Source organism: Phalangium opilio, unplaced genomic scaffold, assembly GCF_054372755.1.
Source record: "Phalangium opilio isolate 3A_F unplaced genomic scaffold, DU_Popi_V2 ptg000002l_1, whole genome shotgun sequence".
Lineage (NCBI taxonomy): Eukaryota > Metazoa > Arthropoda > Arachnida > Opiliones > Phalangiidae > Phalangium > Phalangium opilio.
In genome coordinates, this window is record NW_028324144.1 from 1,999,921 (window position 1) to 2,024,654 (window position 24,734).

The window sequence follows — 24,734 nt, forward strand, 5'->3', positions numbered from 1 at the left end:
TTCGGGATGGTTTTGCTTGATTTGGAAACCATGGAGAATGCAGCCATTAAAAAAACCTTAGTAACAAGTGCATGCCATGAAGATCTTAAAAAGTAAAACATGAACCAAACCCACTCAAAGAATATTCAAGGAGAAATATTGCGAATTTCATACCGGCACACGTGGAATTTACGAAAGAATTTTCGTGACTTGTTAATTTCCGTTAAAAAGTGGGCTTATCTCACGGTTATCAGAGAGTGACAAATTTAGGTCTACGCGCGTACAGTCTCAAATTAGTTAATCTAATTGATTAATATTGTAGATAAACACGCAGTAATCATTATTTCTTTAGAATGAAAACCTTTCTAGTGAGGGTTTAATACACAGGATGTTTTAAAAAGGGTGGGAAGACCGAAGCACAGCGAGTTCTATCAATAGTTCATAGATTAAAACAAAAGTATATTTCATTGAAGCTTTCTGGCGCCGTGTAATATGAGGAACCCCTCTTTAGTGTCGACCCCCCTTTGCTTCACAGGGAATACGAGTAGTAAATAGCCTATCTATGCTAGCTCTAGTACCAAGGAATAACTTTTGAATCGCCACCATGGAGTACTGTTTTCTATAATACTTTTACCTGAAAGATCTCTTTTCTGATCGGTTGGTTCGTATAGGGGTTTAGAAGAAGGTCGTTCGCTTCTCATTCTACACGGTGTTTACATCCAAGAACTGGGAGCTGTTGTCGAAGTATACTTTTTGCTTTTATCTTTGAGCTTTTGGTTCTATAGGAAATCAATTTTGAGTCGAAAATGTAACTTTTATCAAAAGTAAATATTTACTTTTGCTTTTATGACCGATTTTGCCACAAAGGACACCCTAAAAAAGTTATGACTATTTGTGTTTTACGGATGAGCCCTTGATTAAATTAGAAATCATTGTCTTTCAGTTTCTTAATTAAATTAAAGGGGTCAGCCATAAAACACTCCAATCCTAATTCGTAAACAGTGACGGTTATAGAAGTTACATTTTCCACTCAAAATCGCGTATAGAACCTACCAATCCATTTTACAAAACCCTAAATTTGTAGATAGACGCGTAGTACCTATCAATATACATTTCAGATAAAACATTTATGTTTCTAGGGTGGGTTGTTCCTTAAAAGGTAATTAAAAGTTTGATACTATCAACGGAAAGTATTACATAACTATATTTCGCCACAGGGAAGATAACATGTGACTTGAATCGGGGTAAGCGCGTTTTGACGTTACTTAGAAAACTGGTTTAAAAAGAAGATTTTGAAAGAAATTAAACATTGATTATAATGTCACTTTTAACCTTAAAATCCAATAAAGATTCTTGCTCTCAAACAAAAATGTAATTTATTATAACAATCTAAATAAATTTTACGTATTTTTTAGTTTAAACTTACTTTCAAACAGCAATTTATTTCTTAGTGTCTAAGTTCTCTTGACCTGGTTCCGAGTGGGTACTTGCTTTTATCTTTTTGTCTCCGTGGTGTAAACCCATCTTCATCCTCTGAGGTCACCAAAGCGGAATATTTGATGTAATATTTCTTTCGACGGGAGTAGACGAAAACCGCAATTGCCACGATCACGCAAATTATAACCAGGATTATAGTTAGGCCTATGAATAGTTTCCAGGCCGCGGCACCTTCGATTTCTTCCCTTTCTCTTTCGGTTTCAGTTTCAGTTTGAACTTCTTGGGTGTTTGTATCTCCAATCTAGAGTCCGACGCCGCCAAAATGTTGTCGGCGGCGGCGTTTGCATAGTTTAGGCATATTGGCGACGGCGTTGCATACAATTTTATTGGCGGCGGCGGCGTTAGAGGCGTGTTAGTTCACATTTCCGAATCCGGAAATAAGAAAAGAGATAGATTTTCCGGATTTCTTATTGGCTCAATGCCTCTAGAACTCAGTGCGCCGGCGCCGTACCGATTTCAAACCGCTCAAACCCGCTACTATGGTAAATATGGAAGCAGCAGCTCCATGCTTTATTGCTTTAGCTCTATAAGAAAAGTGCCAACTCACCAAATGAAAAGTTTAAGACATTTTTCGTCTGCTACTTGTTAAAAAGCTTGAATTTCGCGAGCAAATTTAGGCCTCTTGATTAGGCTTATACGTAATATATGTTATTTATACTTTTTATTCAACATAAAAACAAACATTCGAAATTATTTCACTTGTTAAAATATAAATTAATTAGTTTTCATTTTTCGTCCCATATGATGTCGTTGGTACAGCGGAATCAGAAACTAGAGGACTGTCTTCAACTACGGGCGCATATTCGACTCTAATATCATCCAATCTGGACTTCGGTGTTTTTAATTTTTTACATTTCATCACAATCATGTAAATCAAAAAGGCTAATGTTTGACTGTACATCAAAACCGCTAAAATTGCAGACCCCATATTGTAACCAATAGTCTCCAAAAATATCCCACCAATCGTGGGACCAATAAAAAACCTGGAATCCATTTATTTCGTTATCTTACTTTAAATTGGATAATTCTACAACTCTGTGAAATCCTTACCCAATGGCTAGTGCGGACGAAAATGTCCCACTAATAACTCCGCTAGTAGATAAATCATTCGGTTGACCGGCCGCTCTAAGGGTTTTAAAATTCTTAAGCCTTGGCTTAAAATGTAGGTTTAATTTTACAACTTACACGGCCTCGTTTAAACAATCAACATAGGCGATAACACGGGTTCCCCCAAAACCAGTTCCAAATAGAACCAAACATACTATAACTAGCCACAATTTGCTATAAAAATAAATTAACTATAAGAATTTGTTTAATTGTTGAATTTTAGGCCTAAACTTACGTGTCAAAGGTAAAAATGGGTGCCGGACCTATGAAAGTGTAACACACGCCTAAACTTAAGCAAGAATAGAAAGACAGAATCTTCGGACTGATCTGAGAGGGTTAAATTCGATTAGCAATTATTTTAAAATATTTAATTAAAACCTACCCCTTTATCGCATAAGAAACCAAAAACTGACGACGCGAAGCCATAAATACCACCAGAAATTACGAATAGCAAACCAACCATCATGGGTGATAGATTAAACTACAAATATATGTTACAGTTAAGCCTTGGCTTCGCGGCCGAGGCTTAAATTAATCAAGTTCTTACTTGTCTAACGTGAGGTTCCAAAGTCGCTAAGTTGAATCCCAAACAAATGGGAGCTAAGATTAACATAGACACGTAGATAATTACTAAAGGGTTTTTGATAAATTTCCAAACACTCAATCGTGCGGCTTTCTTCGACGGAGGTTTGTGTTCTAAAAGGAATTAGGCTTAGCAACGAAGCTAAGACTTAACAATTATAGATTACGTACCTTTTCTTTTAAGCGAAAAAAATGAAAACACAGTTACCAAGAGAAGAAAGATGCCAGAACATATAAATGGCAATTCAAAACCACCCCACTAATTAATATCAATTAATTAGATAAGTTAAATTAAATTATAACTAAAATCTGTAATTACTTCATAAAGAGCTGATCCCAAAGAAGGTCCGATTATTAACCCTAATCCGAAAGTGGTTTCCAAAACACCCTGAAAAAAAAAAAAAAAAAATTATTTATCTTCAATAACTCATTTATAACCAGCCACCCAGCCAGCGGAGGTCGGAACAATAATTTTTTACATTCCTGAATAGCGAAAAACTAAAAACCTCACCAGGGCAGTTGCCATGGTATCAGCTGGAAAATAGGCTGTGACTAAAGCAAAATTTGAAGTTTTAAATGCCGCACTTCCTATACCTTCCACAATACGTATAACGTAAGCCAGGGCAATAAATGTGGTGCCAGCTGGAGATTCATCGAGAAATCTGAAAAAACACAAAACATCAATGTTTTTCCATATGGGAGTTAAGCCTATTTCAATAAACATACCCAAATAAAATGAAACAAACACCGACAACAAACATCCCGGTGTCACGCATAAACTCGGGGCTGACTACGTTCATCTAAAACATAAAAAAATAATTACTTAAAAGTTCGCGAATATTTACACTAAATTCACTTACAATTCTCCCAAAAATAGGCGAAAATATGAAGACGGTCAAATAAAATAGACCAAAAACAAGACCATACTGTGACGGCGTTGCGCCTTTCCTTTCAGCCTAAGGGTGAACAACAATAGATAAGAATGGCACTCCACGTGTTTCCCGAGTAAAACATGATTTTTTCCAACAAGCTTATTTGCCAATCAAAACTTGAGGGTGAGGCAAAGACAAAAGGTTTAAACACTATTTTTTCGGGTTAGGTTTGGTTCTTGATAGGTTGGTTAGAGTCACGTTAAGTTATGAAACAGGTACCGTTGGGTTCCAACCTGTAACCATGGCGGGTTACTTCCATGGCGCCACGCAACCAAGAGGCAACGCCAGACGGAGCCCCGAGTTCCTCTAGTGGTGCATCTTAGCACCAGAGAAATAACCCCAAGAAGGTGACCTTCCCGCTCATGTGATGTTTGATTATCTTCTTGAACTGTTTCCCATACATAACTTATCGTACACATAACCCGTTTCACTCAACACCCCTATCAAGTTAGCCACCAATCCTTCCTTAGACAAGGATTAACACCACGACAACAAATTAAAGTAGCCCTACCTCTTGAGGAAAGAACGGCGCTTGCAGGGATGAACAGGTAGCGATTCCCATGTTTCCAACAGCCAAAGACACTAAACTCATCCATTGTTCCTTATTCAGAGCCCGTAAACCTTTCTTAGCCGTCGTGGCCGTGACGACAGCCTGATGTTCCATACTAACACTAGTCTCCATAGTATCAAAGGGGCCTCCTTTATTCGTTTAATCGTAATTATCAACGTGTTGGTGACGATTATATTACGCAGGACACTTTGTGATTGATTGGTTTAATACTCCTACACGGAAAACGTAGCGGTTTTATTAAGTTTTGTCTCCGTAAATCAACGCTACTGAAGACTGAATTTCAAAGCGGAGATTCGAATTTAGACGATACTGTTGGTAGTTAAATCAAACATTTATATGACAGAATGAAGATAGTTTTAGGCTATGAAATTCGATACTAAAATTAAGATAGGATTTATTAATAAGAAGAGGTCCCGATCTAAATTAAAAATAAAGATAAGGAGGGTAAATACTCGAAAATGTCTTCTCCTTTTTAGTTACAAGGACATTCGTAAAATTGCCCGCTCACTGTTAGACGTGAGAGATTTAATTAAAACGCATAAATTAACATGTTAAATTAAAAATTTACAAAGGCGATGATTTAGTAGGCCTGCTTTACCTCACTGAAAGTAGATTAATCCGTTTTGTAATTCAGAAAAACCAGAGTTTGAAAATAAAAAATAACCGCGATAAACAGATCTATTTGTAAATGACTTACTTATATAATCTACTTTTTAAGAATAAATAAATTGAAGTGTTTCTGATAAATTAAATTCTTCCTAATATCAAATTACTCTAATTAATTATGAAAGTAAATTAAACAGAAGTATTTAAGAAAAAGGGGGTTTGTACTTCAAGACCGCAATCTTACATAATTAACATTAACGTCCGCGATAATCTACTTCTACCGAACAAACAACTACGTTAATTTGTCACATTTAGATAAAAATATAAAAAAAAAATACTCACCCTTTAAGATTTTGAGAAAAGAAATTAAATATTATCGTATCACTTCCAGTTAAAGTTTAAATACTTAAATCTATTTCTAAACTTCACTCTCTACATTCTTATTTCCAAATACTTTAGTGAAAATGGAAAAATTCGCAGCGGCAAAAAAAACCTTACCAAACACGAAAGTTCGAGAGTTGTTGAAACCGGGACAATCTTATCTTTGACCGCTTTCCAACTCGAAATATTTAAAAATGAAACGTGATTCAATCATGTATTCACCAAAATGGCGGCAACTCTTCTCTCGGCTTTCTTATTTAACATCGATACAATAAAAAATCACGTGCAGGGAGTTTTATTATAGGCTTACGTCTACCAATAATTTTAATTAGACATTTTTTTATTCACGTGATTTAAAACGTAGGGAGGTCTCGGGTGGCCTTGAAAAGTTCGTGTCTAGATTTAAAACACTAAATCAAGAAGGGTAGTAGCGATGATAGGTCAGCTAGCGGGTCTTATATAATTGGGAAAGAAAGCGTTGGTATAATTTTAGCGACCACACAATATAGAGTACGGGAGGGGCCCTATTTCAAGATTAAGGTTCTCTCTTCGCTAGCCATTGCATACTTTTATTGGAATAATTTTTAATTGAAAATCGGATATGAGTTTGTTGACTTTATAAGTTCCGTATAGTTCGGATTCGTCTGTGCATGCGAGTAGTTAATAATTTAGCTTGGTTAGTTGGTGTTACACATTTTTTATATGGTTTTTTTATAGGTTTCTAGGGTGGGTTGTTTCTTAAAAGGTAATTAAAAATTGATACTATCAACGGAAAGTATTACATAACTATATTTCGCCACAGGGGAAGATAACATGTGATTTGAATAGGGGTAAGCATGTTTTGACGTTACTTCGAAAACTGGTTTAAAAAGAAGATTTTGAAGGAAATTGAACATTGATTATACTGTCACTTTTAACCTTAAAATCCAATAAAGATTCTTGCTTTCAAACAAAAATGTAATTTATTATAACAATCTAAATAAATTTTACGTATTTTTTAATTTAAACTTACTGTCAAACAGCAATTTTTTTCTTAGTGTCTAAGTTCTCTTGACCTGGTTCCGAGTGGGTACTTGTTTTTATCTTTTTGTCTTCGTGGTGTAAACCCATCTTCATCCTCTGACGTCACCAAAGCGGAATATTTGACGCCATTTTTCTTTCGACGGGAGTAGACGAAAACCGCAATTGCCACAACCACGCAAATTATAACCAGGATTATAGCTAGGCCTATGAAAATTTTCCAAGCAACGGCACCTTCGATTTCTTCTCTTTCGGTTTCAGTTTCAGTTTGAACTTCTTGGGTATTTGTATCTCCAATCTCATAGGCTGAAGTCTTGGCTTTCCTCAAGTTTTTCCATCGTGATGTTCTTAATCGACGGTAATTGTCCTGCCAAACTGGTAAATACTTTTCAACCCAGAAGTCCTCAGTCTCCTCGATTAGTAAACGTTTAACTTTCTCGGAGAGACCGTGATTATCACCCAGTTCTTGATCAAGAATTTTAAAGTAAGACAAGAGGATCGCGGGTACCCATGGATCATTGGCTTCGTACGCCGTGTTTCTACCATCGTTTACAAGTACTTCAAGACCTCTATCACCTTCCCGGAACTTATATTTAACCGATTCTAACTTGTACACTAGTTCCTGGACGATTTTATCAGTCTCTAGGGTCTGGTTTGCAGATGACGCCTGCAGTTGATAACCACAAATAGATATTAAGAGAAAAACTCCCTTGGTCACCATCTTTTTGAAATTTTAAGCCTAAATCGGGCCTAATTCTTACTGAAGGTTATTGAACCACGCGCGTGAACGATTTCGCAATTGACGCTCGAGTGATTGTTAAGCCTAATTCAAGTCCGTTTCTTAAACTAACCACGTGACGCGAGAAAACTATTTCGATGCGAACCACGCGTATTGGTAAATGGGGAAAAAAGATTAACATGGAAATGGTCCACTATTTTATTTATAAATTTCTATACAAAATGTGATGGAATGTCAGAGCACCACGAGTAATGTTGTTCAAAGTTTTTGTTCGTCTTTGGTTTCACCAATATTGCTTAGGAAGTTTTTAATTTCCTGTTTATCGGTTGTGTCTCCGTCTGTTTCCGGTTCGTCCTCATCGTACAGATTCTTGACTCTTCCACTCATGAAAAAGACGGCCAAGTCAAAACAGGATCCCAACAATAGGAAGGCCGACGCGGCTCCGTGTAACGAGTAACGTAATTTGTCCGTGTCGTAGATCCAACAATTACCAGCAACTCCGCAAGAAGATTCCCAAATAATACAAGCAGCATCGGTCAAAGCCCCGAAGATGATTGGATAGGGGATCAAAGCTAAATGGTGCTAAAGATGTTAAAGGATCCCTTCACGCTGAAATTGTAATAATATTTTTAAGTATACCTAAGAGTGAGATAACAGTCGTGATTGTCCCTAGTGCAAAATCCTTGTCCTCTGGTTTAATGCACCTAAAGCAAACAGATGTTTTCACTTTTTATAAGTTCAAAGTGTAGGTACCAAGAGAAAGTATAGATTTTTCTTTGGATGCGACATTCTAAAAGGGATAGTAGCATAGAAATCGATCATTAAATTTTTCATAGAAAGATGTAATGCTGGCGATATCTTGAAGACACTGTTATGACGTTACCTGGGCGTCACACAAGGTACGCTACTGTTTGGAGTAAACCTCAGTCGCGATATACAGATCTTCCTACTAACTAGAAGCCTGTTACGTCATCATCCATGGTAGACAGTATATACATATATATATTCCCATTTAACTAACTTATTAGCTTTTCAATTTTTAAGTATTTAAAAGCATTAAATCTTACGGTTGTTGAAATTAAACTCTACTAAGTACTATCCCTTAATTTTATAATTGTACCTAAGAGTAATTAAAGTAGAACCAATTCTCGACGATGAAGAAACGAACTTGTTGATGGTAAAAATGATTATAAATGGTATGAACATGTAGCAATTAACCGGACAATATCCTTCGTAAACCCGGCGTCTTGAACTGTAACTTCCAGAGAGGCCTTCCACGCACGTACAATCGGAATAAAACTGAATAGAAAATTGGAACTATTGAATATTCACGAGAGAACCAATTAAATTCGTGTCTATTAATTACGTACGCTTTCATCTCTGGTTACATTGTAATGTTTACAACCGGCGAAACATGGCGAGAAATAAGTTGAAAAGTCATCCTCGGCGCAAACAGGATGATAAACTTGAGTTGTACATTCGCATTTTGCGTTGCAGTTATTGGTCAACTCGATTTTACTGAACGCGGTTAAAGGTCAAATTAAACGAACGTTGTCATTTAGTAGTATGTAACCATAAGTTCATAAGATATGTTCCATAAGTTTGTCACTGGTTACAAAATGGAGCTGGTCATGAAGTGAGTGAGGTAGGTCATAGATTCGAGGTAAAGCGACGCCTGGTAAGGCGCTATCAAAGTCTTAGTACAGACTAAATAGGAAGATGGAAGTCCTGCAATATTAACCGAGTGTTGTTCTCGAACTAGCTCTCAGTAAGTTTCTAACATTAAGTGTCATACTTATAGAACATATCTTATAAACTTATGATGTAACTCATTTACAATTTGTCCGATTCTACAGCTCCCGGTAGATGTATCTGATCGCACTTGAAGAACATGGTAACAAACATGCCAGTCGCGCTAACCAACCCCACAAGTAACATGCAAAAGGTCAAAGCTCGTGGTCCTGGTTTAAATCGACGAATCAGAAGAGCCCCCGCGAACATGCCAAGGACCATAGCCATGCTAGTTGTCGAACCTTTTAAAAAATATAATTTGATGATTCTGCTTAATCGCAGGTTTACCAAACACTTTAAAAACTCGAAACTAACCAGTAACGAAGTTGGCTTGTGACGCGCTGAATCTAAATTGATTTTCGACGTACTTTGGCATGAAAACGAAATAACCTAGGATCCCATTTAGAGTACAAATCGAACTACAAACGCTGCAGACTAGCACGGGATTTTTGAAAAGTCTGGTTACGGTTTCCCATAATTCCTTGGACGTATCCGAAATATTTTTACGGACTTTTTCCCGAACTTTTGGCGCCATTCCGGGCCTTTTCTTCAAGGCCTTGGGGAACAGAAACAAGGGTAATGAGAACACAAAGATAAGGACACCCAAAACCACAAAACCAATCCACCAGGCACCGATAAATCTCGGGTCATCGTTAGGTATACCCGGATCGCCTAAAATACAATATAAAATGAATAATTTAAGTCTAATTAGGGTTAAGAATGTGTACTAACTGTATGGATCTTCGTAATACTTCAAACATACGGCTGCCAATAGAAAACCCAGAGTTGGTCCGAGAATTCGTAAGGCGTACATAATACCTTAAATGAAATGCTGTTTAAGAACCAAGATAAGGCGCTGAGCCTAATCTTTCAAAGGCTTAGGTTAGGTTCTACAGTACTAAGCCTAATCTAACCAAGGCTTGAGTTAGGTGCTACCATGCTAAGCATATTATCACCAAGGGTTAACTGCTAAGCCTAATATCGACAAGGGTTAACTGCTAAGCCTAATATCGACAAAGGTTAATTGCTAAGCCTAATATCGACAAAGGTTAATTGCTAAGCCTAATATCGACAAAGGTTAATTGCTAAGCCTAATATCGACAAAGGTTAATTGCTAAGCCTAATATCGACAAAGGTTAATTGCTAAGCCTAATATCGACAAAGGTTAATTGCTAAGCCTAATATCGACAAAGGTTAATTGCTAAGCCTAATACCGACAAAGGTTAATTGCTAAGCCTAATACCACCAAGGGTTAATTGCTAAGCCTAATAGCACCAAGGGTTAATTGCTAAGCCTAATAGCACCAAGGGTTAATTGCTAAGCCTAATAGCACCAAGGGTTAATTGCTAAGCCTAATAGCACCAAGGGTTAATTGCTAAGCCTAATAGCACCAAGGGTTAATTGCTAAGCCTAATACCACCAAGGGTTAATTGCTAAGCCTAATACCACCAAGGGTTAATTGCTAAGCCTAATACCACCAAGGGTTAATTGCTAAGCCTAATAGCACCAAGGGTTAATTGCTAAGCCTAATAGCACCAAGGGTTAATTGCTAAGCCTAATAGCACCAAGGGTTAATTGCTAAGCCTAATAGCACCAAGGGTTAATTGCTAAGCCTAATAGCACCAAGGGTTAATTGCTAAGCCTAATAGCACCAAGGGTTAATTGCTAAGCCTAATAGCACCAAGGGTTAATTGCTAAGCCTAATACCACCAAGGGTTAATTGCTAAGCCTAATACCACCAAGGGTTAATTGCTAAGCCTAATAGCACCAAGGGTTAATTGCTAAGCCTAATAGCACCAAGGGTTAATTGCTAAGCCTAATACCACCAAGGGTTAATTGCTAAGCCTAATACCACCAAGGGTTAATTGCTAAGCCTAATACCACCAAAGGTTAATTGCTAAGCCTAATACCACCAAGGGTTAATTGCTAAGCCTAATCTTACCAAAATACATTGGAGATTCCTTCTTTTTAACGTTATCATCTATATACGGTGTCCCAAGGGTGTAAAAGGCCGTGGACCCGAACCCGTTACATAAATAGGCGACGAAGAGCAAAGCAATTGCCGGGAAGGTCACCTTGGCCCCTCGGTTGTCCTGGCAGTCGCCACCATTAGCAGTGGCCGTATTACAGAGTCTATGGGGACCATCTTGCCCTTGCACGAGAAGGTGGTCGGAAGGTCCGTAAATGAAGTAAGGTAAGGCGCTCAAGAAACAACTGACAACGACCACAATCATACCAACAGATATCAAACGAGGTCGGTTTGTTCTACCACCATAATACCCTGCAATAAACAAACAATATAATAAACTCCTACTGATAAGGCTTCGCAACAGAAGTCAACGGACGAAATAAAGCAAACTCATAAAGTTTTATGGTTAGACCGTTGATTTTATAAACCAGATTAGACGATACTAAAAATTAATTATAATTACCTAGACAGGAACCAGTGAAAACTGGACTTAAATTATCGGCTAACAGTATGAAGGCGGACACTTTACTGTCGAAGGAAAACCTCTTCTCCAACGTGGACAGAACACCGATGAAATAAGTAAAGAATGCCCCTTGGAGGATACCAATAATGCAGGACACCACCAAAAACGTTTTAGGTGTTGCGTATTTTTGAAGGTAATAGGGTTTGAAGCTACCAATACCGCATCTCGTATCATCATCAACATCTTCACCTTCTAGACCTTCATCCATGTACATGGTACTCTTCCTCGATGGTTTGACGTCCAAGGATGGTAATTCCAAATCTAACGTCTCCTCAGAGACTTCTTTAACGCCATCAGAGTCTTTTGACCAAGTTCTTGATGGAGTTTTATCCTCTTCGTTCATCATGATTGTCGTTTAAAGGTTAATACGATATGTCCATTGTTACGATAACTGTCTTGTCCATCTACAATTCTCTTGATTTCATTTCACTTTAAGTATTTAAGCGCTTGACTTCGCAGAACGCGTCTTCCAGACTCTATAAACGTTATCGTAAATGATTTAAAGCGTTAGGTTACTGGATTACGACATTCCTATACGCTCTTCTTATCTCTAACGGGGACAAAGTCCCGAGTTTATTTTCTTAATTTACCCTAGATATAATTCATTCCCCTCTTTCTCTCTAATGGATAATTTTTCTAATCAAAAAACGACTGAATTTGCAGGTTAATTTATTATAAACTACTTTTGTATCGAGTTTAAGTAAGGTGATAACGAAAAATGTGATACCGCAAAATCTGCTTAGGTAGGTTAGTTCAGTAACCGTGATAGCTAGGGGTTTAGCAATCGTGAAAACGTGTGATAGTTAGGTTAAGACCAGGAATACATACAGCTACTAGGATTCATTGTGTACGTGAAAACCATTTTAACTCAACGTATCCAGGTGGATTTTGAGGGAAGAGCTAGCTAGACTGATCATTATGTATGATGAATTTTACCTATCTCTCATCCCTCACTCTCCATGGGTTGATCTACTGCTATTCTAAGCTGGTTTTGATTGGATTCAAAATTATTTAATAAGTTGGTTGGTGCACAGTGTTTTACTTATTTTTGTTGTGCTACTTTTTTATTCAGAAAATAATGTACTGTAGTTGTATACTTTTATTACTTGTTTGTGGTTATTTTTTTCTCTGTTCCAAAAGCGATAAGAATTACAAGTATAAATATTGGTAGCCATCTTGCATAATGGATTCAAAATTTCCTATCAAGTGCAACTATACTTTTTATCAGTTTTCAACCCTATACTTTTCTTGACTTTAAAGAGATAATAAAATTCCTAAAGGGATCAATTCATACATTGCCTTGGAAACGATTGAAACTGCTTAGTTGGTATATTTGAGAACTGTAATAACAAGATTATAGGTTTAAATTATTAAAAAAGATCTCTCTAAGTCGCTCAAAAACTAGAACTATACCCCAATAGTATTTGTTAAACCTACATGAAAATACTTCTCATATTTTCTAGGAAATTCAGTACTTTAAAGGGAACGTGAAGTGTTGAAATAATTTCATTTTATTCGCTATAGAATGATGAAAATAGAATCTCGTTCCTTTCGTTGATTGGCTGAAACTTTGGCCAATGAGAGGGCCGGCGACATTATGTGGAAAAAGTAAAAAACACAGAACAAAATGGCCTTAGGCTTAATATGGCCAACTATAGTTTAGTAATCAATGCAAATATTTGGTGAGTTAGATTAACGTTTTTGAGCCGAATTCAAATGAAAATTATTTCATATTTTCACACTCCCTTTAATATATTTTAAATCACATCCCACTCTTAACGTATTCGTGGAAAATGTTTAAAAACTAACTCTAGAAAATCTCTGGAAATTTAATATACTATCAACGAAAAATAAAATTAAACCTTTTAGAAATATCCTCGAATCTCTTCGAATTAATAAATCACCTCTTTTTGATATACCTTTTCAGAAACGTAGCACCGCCGCTATCATCAAACTCTAGGAAATCCTAAAGCGATTCCTTTCGTTTCTTAGTTACTTTATCGTGGATTTGATTGAGAAGTAAAGCAACACCCACACATTCCAAAATGAACTAAACGAAAGTTATCAAACTAAAAAACGGTTTTAGGTTGGGCGTAAGCTTTAGGTGCCACCTAGTTATAGCAACAGGAACTACTATTTTTCTTTTTTTGGACTAGTAATCAGTCCACGCGAAGCTGAAACCTTTGAAGAAGAGAGAGGAGTGGTAATCACCATACCAATAACGTTGCCTCTGTACCCAGACTACCCACCACCTACGTTCGGAACGGCAACGAAGTCTTCCCAGAATCCTCAGTGGCGTTTTGGTAGGGTTGTCGGTACAGAAACGTAAAGAATGCCCCCTGTGTCTTAAAATAGAAGCTATTTCTCGTACAAATACTATAGCACTTAAAAATCATCAAACGAAGGGTAGGGGCGTTCGCAACTTGGAGTACACTGGGAGAGTTCCATTGCCGCATCATAACCACCTTGAAACCTGGACGTTACTCTTGATACCTTTATGTTAATTTACTTCGCAATGCGATAACGGTTTTGGCCATACAATGAATGAGAAGCTAATGGTATTGAAAGAACAAATAAAATAAAACTGTTGATTTAATAGCGTATCCCCAGCACGGATTTCCTAGAAACAGAATGAAATTGCAATGAACAGGACCATTCTATCTTGACCTCGACATTTAACTATCCAAGGGGTGCGTTACTTTGCTGGAAATATCATTGATCATTGCTGGAACCTTTTTCTCTTCAAAATTCTTTACTGATTTCAATTATGAATTTCAAAAGAATTCGCGAGACTTTTGGGCACTAAATTGAAAGGGGCGAACTAGAATTCATTGTTTATTTGAAACTATGGGTCTTTATTAAAGAATACCCTTGTAATTAAGAGTGTATTTCAAAGAAATTACCATAAATTATGCAGTGAGCTTAGAGGAATACATTATTTACTTCCCCATCCCTAACCTACATTTTAAACAGTGATCACTTAAAAACAAATTTAAATTTCGAAATTATGACAATACAAATCAGCAAATTTTTTATATCTACTGCCTCTCTTGCCTAAATGTGCAAGTTGGGAACCTTTGCTAAAACCTTTAATGCAATTACACGACTATGTAAGCCTTGGTTTATTATATCGAATTTTCTTCTCAAAGTTCTAAAAGTAAATCAAAATAAAAGCAAAACCTGACCTATATTATTTCAAACCGTGTACATCTAGGAGAATAATTGCCTAAACTAACTTTGACCAAAACCCGGCCAAACATAGTGTACAGTGCTTTTAAATGGTTTACTTAATACGAGTTTGCGATTCAATCTTAGAAAAGTTAAATGTTCACGTAGAAAACCTCCGCTTTCCACGTTTAACATTCGCGTGTTCAACTCTTCTAACCCTGACGTTTCTTTTTATTACAAAAATTATTACGATTAGACTTTCGTGGTGGTAGGACTCCACTTAACTTTTGTAATGAAACTAACTTAATGATCTTTTTAGGTTGCCATATAACCCTTTTTGAAAAAAAAAATAGAAGTGGTTAGCAGAAAAGCGTAGCATCGATTGCAAAAGCACCTAAGTTTTTAATAGACGCTAACTTAAACCGACAATTAGGCATAGCCTCTTACTAAACACTAAAGCGAAATAATAGTCATTTCAAAAGGCTTTTACCTTATTTCTGTTTGAGTTTAGAGAGTCTGAACGATTAATTTCTACTACGATTAAAACCACTCGTATTTCGGATGCGTGAAAGAGTAAAAAATCGCGAACCTTTCAGCAACTCGTCACAGTCTTCGAAGATTTCGCATTGAATGTAGGCTAGAATTTATGATGAACCCAAAATGACAATGAACCAATTTGAATTTCTTGGAAATAACCGATATTTTAAATACAGGTAATTATTTTAATTTTCAATTCGTAATGTTGTCGTCGATTAGAAAAATAACATTTTTTCTATTATAGGTGCGCCCAAGAAACTCCAATAAACGTGACGACAATTTCGGTGAGTTTATCGAAAAGCGGTGGCGTTTCTTAATGGCAAGTAAACTTTTTATATTTCTTGTCAGGAATCATGGAGCTTGGAGCGAGTAAAGCCATATTACGAGATCCTAGCGGAATATACAAAACGATCCTTGAACGCCCGGTACTTTTCATACTAGGCATAATTTCAATTGGTGAAGTGGGCCGAGCGAGAAAGAATTGTGTTGTTAACTCGCCATAGTCCTCGCTCGCTCGTTCGGTCAAATGAGGGCGCAAATATTCGAGAATTTCATTAAATTCTTTGCCTTTTGACTCGAATTGACATTATCTTCATGTAATTTAATTTTGTCGATGATTTTAGACTATATTACGAAGAGCATCAAGTTAGCTTTTTCGATCTTGCCAAAGTATGCAATGAACCTGATGCTTTCAACGTAAGTGAAACTGAAAGAGAAATCATACCGAATTTAAATTCAAAAATAGAACAAGGTTTGAATAATTCATCATTAAATTGGTTTTAGAAATCAAATATTATCATGATTCCCTTGCCACTCTCTTATTTCGATGGTGGACAGAAACGTTTCACTCCGTCGTCGGTGTTCGAAACGGCCAGGACAATTATCATTTCGGGGGCCCCGAAGAGATACTTGTCCACTTCCATGTCCTTCTTAAATATGGACACGAATGTAAGCATTGCTTAGTTACAATCCAATTCATTGAATTACATTCTTCGATCAATTAGGTGGTGATTTTAGTGGGGTTTACCTTGGTACTTCTGTCACTTTTGTTCGTCGTTCACTCCATCGTAACCAACAAATACAAATCGGTACCCACCAAGAACGTTGTCAAGAAACTGGCCCGAGAAACCCTGGAAAATGTCTGGGAGAACGCGTCGCTCTTGTGCGCCGAACGTAAGTGATGGCTTATATTTGATAATAAATTATTGAACAGCGGTTCACCCACTCCACGTGGAGAATTCAACGATGCGCAGATTATGTTCCCCTTACGAAAGGTCACAAGGTGAATAGCGATGCGCTTTAACCAGACATTTTGTTTCCTACAGCGATTCCATCCATTCTGCCCCACATTACTTGTCGTCTGCTGGCTTCGTCGTGGCTGATCGGAGTGACTTTTATTCTGTTTTTCTTGGGTTGTTACTTGCGGACGGAGTTCACGGCGGAAAGCTACAATACCATCGACACCGTCTCGGACTTGGTCAAATCGGGAATTCCACCAGTAATGGAAAAGGAAACCGGAACTTTTGATTTTCTGAAACATTTGGTAAAATGATTTCCGTGTTAAGAAATCTATTCTTCTGACGTCATTGTTACGTATCTATAGGCAACGCAGGACTCAGTTGTTAAGGAATGGCTAGACGCACTCGATAAAGAGCACCTATTCCCGGATCCAGCAGACTATCTGTCACTCGAGGCGTACATTCCGATACTTTCTGGGGAAAAAGCTGTGATCGTGAAAGACACTTTTCTGTTTTGGGTCTTGGGGCACATCTTGACATCTGATTATAAGAATAAAGACTACTTTCTGAACAATGGAGGACTTTACTTTTCGCAACAAGAACTTGCCTTCGACTACTTACACATCATGTTCAACACGTCTTGGATGAAAAGCAGCCCCATAGTGCAAGAGTCCCTCCAACTGATGTCGGTATGAATTTTATTGCAAAATTATTAAGGTCCTTGATGAATGATCTATTGCAGCATGGAACCACTTTTCGAAACACGAGCGTTGGATTATCTGGATTTTGAGGTGCGTCACTTAATTGAACAGATCACTTGGAAGAGGCCGATGAAAACCGCGGATAATTTGGACCTCAGTAGCGTCATCGTTCCATTCTATTTGCTTTTCTTGCTGCTGTCAGGAACAGTAGCCGCGGTCATTACCGAAATATTTTTTAAACAATGTACTTAAACGATGAAAATTTTATAATTCAGCCCCGAAATCAAATTCCTAACACCCACGAAATTACTGTAGATTACGTTACTTCAAATAGACTCTAACTAATAATTGGTAATTATATACTTGTGATGTCATTGAGATTTAAAATAACAATTTTCACTCGAGTGTGAATCTAATTATTGTTCTAACCCAGACTTAATTGTCTTACATTAATTACAAGTTGGGAAACAAAAATATTACCTCTCCGAATCTAGAGAAGCACTATCTACAAACTTATTTACTTAAATATGCAATTACGGCTTTTAATTGACAAGCAAGTGCCGAAGTTAAAGTTAATGAATTATTCATTCATTATTATATTCACAAGTAGGTTGACGTGTAAACACAATCACCTCGTTATATCTCAATGAAATTCTTAGTTTAAGAATATAACCAACACAAGGCAAACTGATCACACGGTGCACTAGTGTAACAACGCGCACGGACACACATCAGACGACTTCATTACTCTTTCTGTATTAATATTATGTATTTTCTTCGTTAACTATTCACCTTAATGCGCGTTCAAACTTGAAAATTACACATTTTTACAATTTCAATATAGTGGAATCGATCGATTAGGCCTACATTTACAAATCCAAAATGTCATACTTGATTTAATTGTTATCTAAATCTCGAATTAATAATTCACTTCATTTCAAACGAGTAAAGTAAATTAGGGATATTGAAGTTTCTTGTTGAAAGCTTAATTGTAAATACAAAAAACCATATTCTGCTTACGTAACCATAAAGACTAAATAATCTTATTTAAATTAAACGTAGTGTCAAAAATATCGACTTGTTGATTGATTAGTTAGACGTCTTCGTGAAAGTTTTGAATTGTGACGGTCGAAAGTTGAAAATCGAAAATGTAGAATTTGAATTTATTATTAATGGCAGATGCAAATAAAAATTGCTTTTTCAAATCTAAAACGTCATCGTTGATTGTTAAAATGAATCGATTATAGGCAAAGACATTCCGAGCTAAATTGGGAATTAAAAATAGACTTCATTTTGCACGAGTGAACAAAGTTTTGGTCTCGATTTTCCTTCTCAAAAGTGCAAACGTCAAATTTTAAAGGCCGACTTCCAACGAAAAGGGTTCTTACGAACTGAAAACCGAGCATCGAGACTAACAATGGAGCGACCGTGCCGATTTTTGAATCCCCGCTGGGGCAAAAGTTGGAACGGTTCTAGCGAACTGAAGATGGACAATAGAAATCCTTTTAAATTTATTTCCTCTCGAATTTTTGCTTTCCCCTGAAGGAAATTCTCTATTGTGTATCTTCAGTTCGCTAGAACCGCATTACACGGCTTTCAGTTAGCTAGAACCCTTCCATCTTTTGCCCCAGCGGGAGTTCGAAAATCGGCACGGTCGCTCCATTGTTAGTCTCGATGCTCGGTTTTCAGTTCGTAAGAACCCTTTTCGGTGGAAGTCGGCCTTTAATGAAGGTTTGAAAGCATAAAGTTATATCGAGCTCTAACTAAATCCATTACGAGAATAATTAGCCGAAGTGTTTAACTAACTTTGTTAGAAAAATCATCCAACCGTAACATCATTTAAAATGGCGTGTAATATGAACCTGCTTCGAATAGAATTCAGTCTTGGAAAGGGCAAATATTCCCGTAGCAAAGTAAATCCCTTCCATGTCCAATTCTACCCAATCTCGGTTTTATAAAACTTTCAGAAATATTGAACAGATTTTCCGGGTTTAAGGCGTCGTTTTAAGGTAATAATAGAAATTAAATTTAGTTTAATGTCGTGTCAAGCTTCGTGATTTTGCCAAATTATTGCGCGATTCCTTTTGAACCCCAGCAACAGTTTAGTAAGCGGGAGTCGGTGGTTAACAGCGAGAGCGGTTCAAGCGCTCTCAATGACGCCTTGCAACAAAACTCTGCCATGGACTTCACATATCTTAGAATGTCAAGAGTTTGAGCGCTTTGTAGTTTACTACCATTAAATACGCTCGTTTTCTGTGACATGACAGTGTAAACAATCGAAAATCTATCAGCAACTCTTTACCGACTTCGAAGGTTTCCCGTTGAATACTTGCTGGGTTTAAAATGAACCAATTTGAATTTCTTGGAAATAACCGATATTTTAAATACAGGTAATCTTTTGCATTTTCAGATCTTAATGTTGTCGTCGATTTGAAAAATGACATTTTTTTAACAGGTACGCCCAAGAAACTCCAGTAAACGTGACGACAATTACGGTGAGTTTATGTCAACATTCATTTGGTGGCGTGTCTCGGAAAATGGAACTTCTTAATGGAAATTACACTTTTAATGTTTCTTGTCAGGAATCGTGGGAATTGAAACGCGTAGGGGCAACTTACAAAATCGTAGAGGAATACCTAAAACGATCCATGAATATGAAGTATTTTTCGTACTACTTTGAATTTGATTGAACTATTAATTGGGTCGAGCGAGAATGATTTGCGCGCCATGTTCTAGATCTCGCTCGTTCGATCGTACTGATGTGCCAATATTCGAGAATTTTAATTTTATTTGCTTTGTTCGACTCGATTAAACTAAAATATTAACCATATAACGACAGAAGCACAAATAACACAGAAATAATTGTCAAATAATGATTTAAGTTCATAATTTAGCTTCCCTAAAATGCGTCTCTTTTTACACTTTCAATTGTTAACTATCTCAATTGTTAACTATCTTAACAACTGCTAACTTATATACTTTAATATCTCATCGTTTGTCGATGATTTTAGAGTATGTTTCGAAGACCATCAAGTTAGCTTTTTCGATCTTAACAAAATATACACTGAGCCTGACGCTTTCAACGTAAGTGAAACTGAAAGAGAAATTAGACTTTAATTACACAAATTGAACAAGGTTTGAATGATCCTTCTAAACTCTGGTTTTAGAAATCCAATTTGATCCTGTTTTCCGCGCCACTCTCATACTTCGATGGTCGACAGGAACATTTTACTCCGTCTCCGGTGTTCGATACGGCCAGGATGATTATCGTGTCCGCCGCACCGAAGAGAGTCTTGTCCACGTCCTTGTCCTTCTTAAATATGGACACTCCAGTAAATTTTGTTCAATTACAATACACTAACAATAACCAATTCATTGAATCTCTTTCGCAGGTGGTGATTTTAATTGTGTCCACCTTGGTGTTTCTGTCACTTTTGCTCGTCGTTCACTCCATCGTAACCAACAAATACAAATCGGTGTCCACCAAGAAAGTTGTCAAGAAACTGGCCCAAGAAACCCTGGAAAATGTCTGGGACAACGCGTCCCTCTTGTGCGCCGAACGTAAGCAATCAAGTGATCGCTTATATTTAGTTAGAATTCCTCATTATGTCAGATTGTTCAGCGAGTGGCTTCGTACAGAGAATTCAACGTTGTGCAGATTTTGTTTCCTTTACGAAAGTTGGAGAGCACTTTAATCAAACATAATTACGTTCCCTGTAGCTATTGCCTCCATTTTGCCCGACATTACTTGTCGTCTGCTGGCTGCGTCGTGGTTGATCGGAGTGACTTTCACTCTGTTTTTCTTGGGTTGTTATTTGCGGACGGAGTTCACGGCGGAAAGCTACAATCGCATCGACACCCTCTCGGATTTGATCAAATCCGGAATTCCACCAATAATGTCAAAAGAAACCGGAACTCTCGAGTATCTGAAATATTTGGTAGATAGGTGTTTCCGCGTTAAGTTTCTCAATTCTTCCGACCTCATTGTTGCGTATCCATAGGCAACGCAGGACCCGGCTGTTAAGGAGTGGCTAGACGCACTCGACAAGGACCAAATTTTCACCAATCCTTTGGAATATTTCGACCGTGATGGATACATTCCTATACTTTCTGGGGAAAAAGCTCTGATCACGAAAGACACATATCTGATTTTGTTCTTGGGACAATGCTTGATATCAGATCCCGAGAATAAAAAGTTCATTGAGGACAACGGGGGACTTTACATTTCGCAACAAGAGTTTGCCTTCGAATACTTGCATATCATGTTCAACACGTCTTGGATAAAAAGCAGCCCCATTATGCACGAGTCCGCCCAACTGATGTCGGTATGCATTTTATCGTAAAATAATTAAGGGGCTTGATGAATGTTCTTTTGCAGCATGGAACCATTGTTCGAAACGCAAGCTTTGGCGTATCTTGAGTTTGAGATGCTTCATTTATTTGGACAGGTCACTTGGAAGACACCCATGAAAAGTGCGGCTGATTTGGACCTGAGTAGCGTCTGCGTCCCTTTCTACTTACTTTTCACGCTGTTGTCAGGAACAGTAGCCGTTGTCATCACCGAAACAATCTTTAAGCTATTTAGTTAAGCAATGAAAATTTAATAATTCAACCCCGAAAACAAATTCCTAAAAAAAACAGAGATTTTCTTCTTACTTCAATTTAAAACAGCAACGAAATCACTCAGTAGTTTACGTCACTTCAAACAGATTCAACTTATACGCGTTAATTATGTACTTATGGCATCAATGAGGTTTAAAATAACATTTTGCACTCTAATGCGAACCTAATTATTGTTCTAACCCAGCTTTAATTGTCTTACCTGAATTAAAACTGACAATTATATAGTCAGAGTTTTTGCTTAATTAAGAAAGTTGTTGATTCGTGGACGTCTTTATTTCAGTTTTGACTTTTAGGCAAACGGTACAGTTGTAGTTTACCGGTTCAAACTTGAAAATGACACTTTTATAATTTAAATTTCGTGGAAACGATGAAATTCCTTTTCAAATCCAAAATGTCATACTTGATTTAATTAACAATCTCGAATTAACAATACACTTCATTTCACACGAGTAAAGTAAATTAGGTATATCGAATTTTCTTGTAAATGTTGAAGGCTTAATTGTAAATACAAAGAAACCATATTCTGCTCCGTAACCATAAATACTAAATAAATCTAACTTAAATTAAACGTAGTGGCAAAAATATCGACTTGTTGATTGATTAGTTTGACGTCTTCGTGAAATTTTGAATTGTAGCGGTCGAAAGTTGAAAATTGAAAATGTAGAATTTGCATTAATGGCAGATGCAAATAAAAATAGCTTTTTCAAATCTAAAACGTCACCGTTGATTGTTAGAATGAATCGATGATAGGCAAAGACATTCTGAGCTAAATTGGGAATTAAAAATAGACTTCATTTTGCACGAGTGAACAAAGTTTTGGTCTCTCAAATCGATTTTCCTTCTCAAAAGTTCAAACGTCAAATTTTAATGAAGGTTTGAAAGCATAAAGTTAAACCAAGCTCTAACTAAACCCATTACGAGAATAATTAGGCGAAGTGTTTAACTAACTTTGTTGAAAGATCATCCAACCGTAACATCATTTAAAATGGCGTGTAATATGAACCTGCCTCTAATAGAATTCAGTCTTGGAAAGGGCAAATATTCCCGTAGCAAAGTAAATCCCTTCCATGTCCAATTCTACCCAATCTCGGTTTCATAAAACTTTCAAAAATATTGAACAGATTTTCCGGGATTAAGGCGTCGTTTTAAGGTAAGAATAGAAATTAATTAAATTTTAATGTCGTGTCAAGTTTCGTGATTTCTCCTAATTATTGCGCGATTCCTTTTAAATCCCAGCAACAGTTTAGTGAGCGGGAGTCGGTAGTTAACAGCGAGAGCGGTTCAAGCGCTCTCAATGACGCCTTGCATGGAACGAGTCGAGAATAACTTGATGCCATAAATGTACTTAAAAGACTAGTTAAAATATACTTTCAACTCTAGATTAAAGATTTGATTATAGGTTTGTTACCTTTGTCTTCACCTTATCCATTAACTTTCTGGCTATACTTGTGCTAAATTAATTGGCGCCTATCAAATACAGAACTTAGTAATAGAAATAGTAAACTTGAGCAAAACAGCGCCCTAGAAGCATTTGTAGACGCTAACTTAAACCAACAATTATAGCGTTTTAAAATACTAACACTTAGCCGAGTAGAAGCCGAATTAAAAGTCAAAACAAAAAACTTTTACTTCCTTCTGTTTTTGTGCAGAGAGTTTAAACGTTTACTTTGTACTTTACTAAGATTAAACACACACTTTTACCGCTGCGTGACAAAATAATCATCGCAAATCTATCAGCAACTCTTTTCAGTCTTCGAAGGTTTCGCGTTGCACTCGCTAAGCAAACCTTGGTTTATTTTATCGAATGTTCTTTTCAAAGTTCAAAAAGTAAATCATACCAAGGCTTTGTATCATTAAGTAAAACCTGACCTATATTATTTGCCTCTAAACTCGACGAAGAATCGGCCAATCATAATGAGTACAGTGCTTTTGAATGCTATATATATACGTAATATGAGTTTACAATTCAATCTTAGAAAAGATAAATGTTCACGTAGAAAACCCGCGTTTTCCACGTTTAACATTCGCGTGTTCGACTTTTCTAGCTCTGAGTTTATTTCATTACAAAAATACTATGATTAGACTTTCGTGGTCGGACTCCACTTAAATTTTATAACGAAACAAACTTAATGACTTCTTTAAGTTGCCATATTACCCTTTTTTGAGAAAATAGAAGTGGTTGGCAGAAAGCGTAGCATCGATTGCCTACAACAATAGTACCCTAGCTTAAAACCGCGCCCTATTAAGGTTTTTTCTCAACGCTAACTTAAACCAACAATTATAGCCTCTTGCTAAATACTAACACTTTACCGGGTAGAAGTGAATTAAAACTGACAAAAATAAATAAATTTCATTCATTTCTGTTTGAGTTGAGCGCTTACTTTGCAGTTTACTACGATTAAACTCAATCGTGTTCCGCGGCATGACAGAGTAAACAATCGCCAAATCTATCAACAACTCGTTACATTCTTCAAGGTTTCATATTGATTACTCGCCAAGATTTAAGAGGAACCCAAAATGACAATGAACCAAATTACATTTCTTGGAAGTAACCGATATTTCAAATACAGGTTATAATTTGCATTTTCAAATAAATAATGTTGTCGTCGATTTGAAAAGTAATTTTTTATAGGTCCGTCCAAGAAACTCTAGTAAACGTGACGACAATTACGGTGAGTTTATGTCAACATTCATTTGGTGCCAGCGTCTTGCAGAATGGAATTTGTTAATGGAAATTAAACTTTAAATATTTCTTGACAGGAATCGTGGG

At 36.8% G+C, this 24,734-nt stretch overlaps 3 protein-coding genes and 1 long non-coding RNA gene across 4 annotated transcripts; 1 reads left to right on the forward strand and 3 right to left on the reverse strand.

The window, feature by feature from the left end:
• Positions 1 to 2,115: 2,115 nt before the first annotated feature.
• LOC149718218 (MFS-type transporter SLC18B1-like) lies at positions 2,116 to 5,748 on the reverse strand. The gene is made up of 13 exons (XM_089834435.1): positions 5,617 to 5,748; positions 4,609 to 4,880; positions 4,026 to 4,121; positions 3,892 to 3,965; positions 3,677 to 3,827; positions 3,485 to 3,553; positions 3,337 to 3,424; positions 3,131 to 3,279; positions 2,966 to 3,064; positions 2,819 to 2,910; positions 2,662 to 2,757; positions 2,527 to 2,601; positions 2,116 to 2,459 (listed from the first exon to the last, which is right to left on the reverse strand). Exons 2-13 carry the CDS (start codon positions 4,777 to 4,779, stop codon positions 2,195 to 2,197), a joined length of 1,425 nt encoding a protein of 474 aa, XP_089690561.1. The 5' UTR covers positions 4,780 to 4,880; positions 5,617 to 5,748; the 3' UTR covers positions 2,116 to 2,194.
• Positions 5,749 to 7,598: 1,850 nt separating this feature from the next.
• Positions 7,599 to 14,867, reverse strand: LOC149718219 (solute carrier organic anion transporter family member 74D-like). Its single transcript, XM_089834515.1, has 9 exons — positions 11,638 to 14,867; positions 11,148 to 11,486; positions 9,938 to 10,024; positions 9,521 to 9,877; positions 9,252 to 9,447; positions 8,785 to 8,932; positions 8,535 to 8,713; positions 8,054 to 8,118; positions 7,599 to 7,986 (listed from the first exon to the last, which is right to left on the reverse strand). The coding sequence occupies exons 1-9, from the start codon at positions 12,041 to 12,043 to the stop codon at positions 7,673 to 7,675; spliced, it is 2,091 nt and encodes a 696-aa protein (XP_089690641.1). The 5' UTR covers positions 12,044 to 14,867; the 3' UTR covers positions 7,599 to 7,672.
• Positions 14,868 to 16,817: 1,950 nt separating this feature from the next.
• On the reverse strand, positions 16,818 to 18,693 carry LOC149718220 (uncharacterized). The gene is made up of 3 exons (XR_016365632.1): positions 17,262 to 18,693; positions 17,046 to 17,180; positions 16,818 to 16,933 (listed from the first exon to the last, which is right to left on the reverse strand). It is a non-coding gene; the product is annotated as an uncharacterized LOC149718220 (long non-coding RNA).
• On the forward strand, positions 16,833 to 17,339 carry LOC149718221 (uncharacterized). The gene is made up of 2 exons (XM_089834675.1): positions 16,833 to 16,945; positions 17,006 to 17,339. The coding sequence occupies exons 1-2, from the start codon at positions 16,904 to 16,906 to the stop codon at positions 17,333 to 17,335; spliced, it is 372 nt and encodes a 123-aa protein (XP_089690801.1). The 5' UTR covers positions 16,833 to 16,903; the 3' UTR covers positions 17,336 to 17,339.
• Positions 18,694 to 24,734: the final 6,041 nt, after the last annotated feature.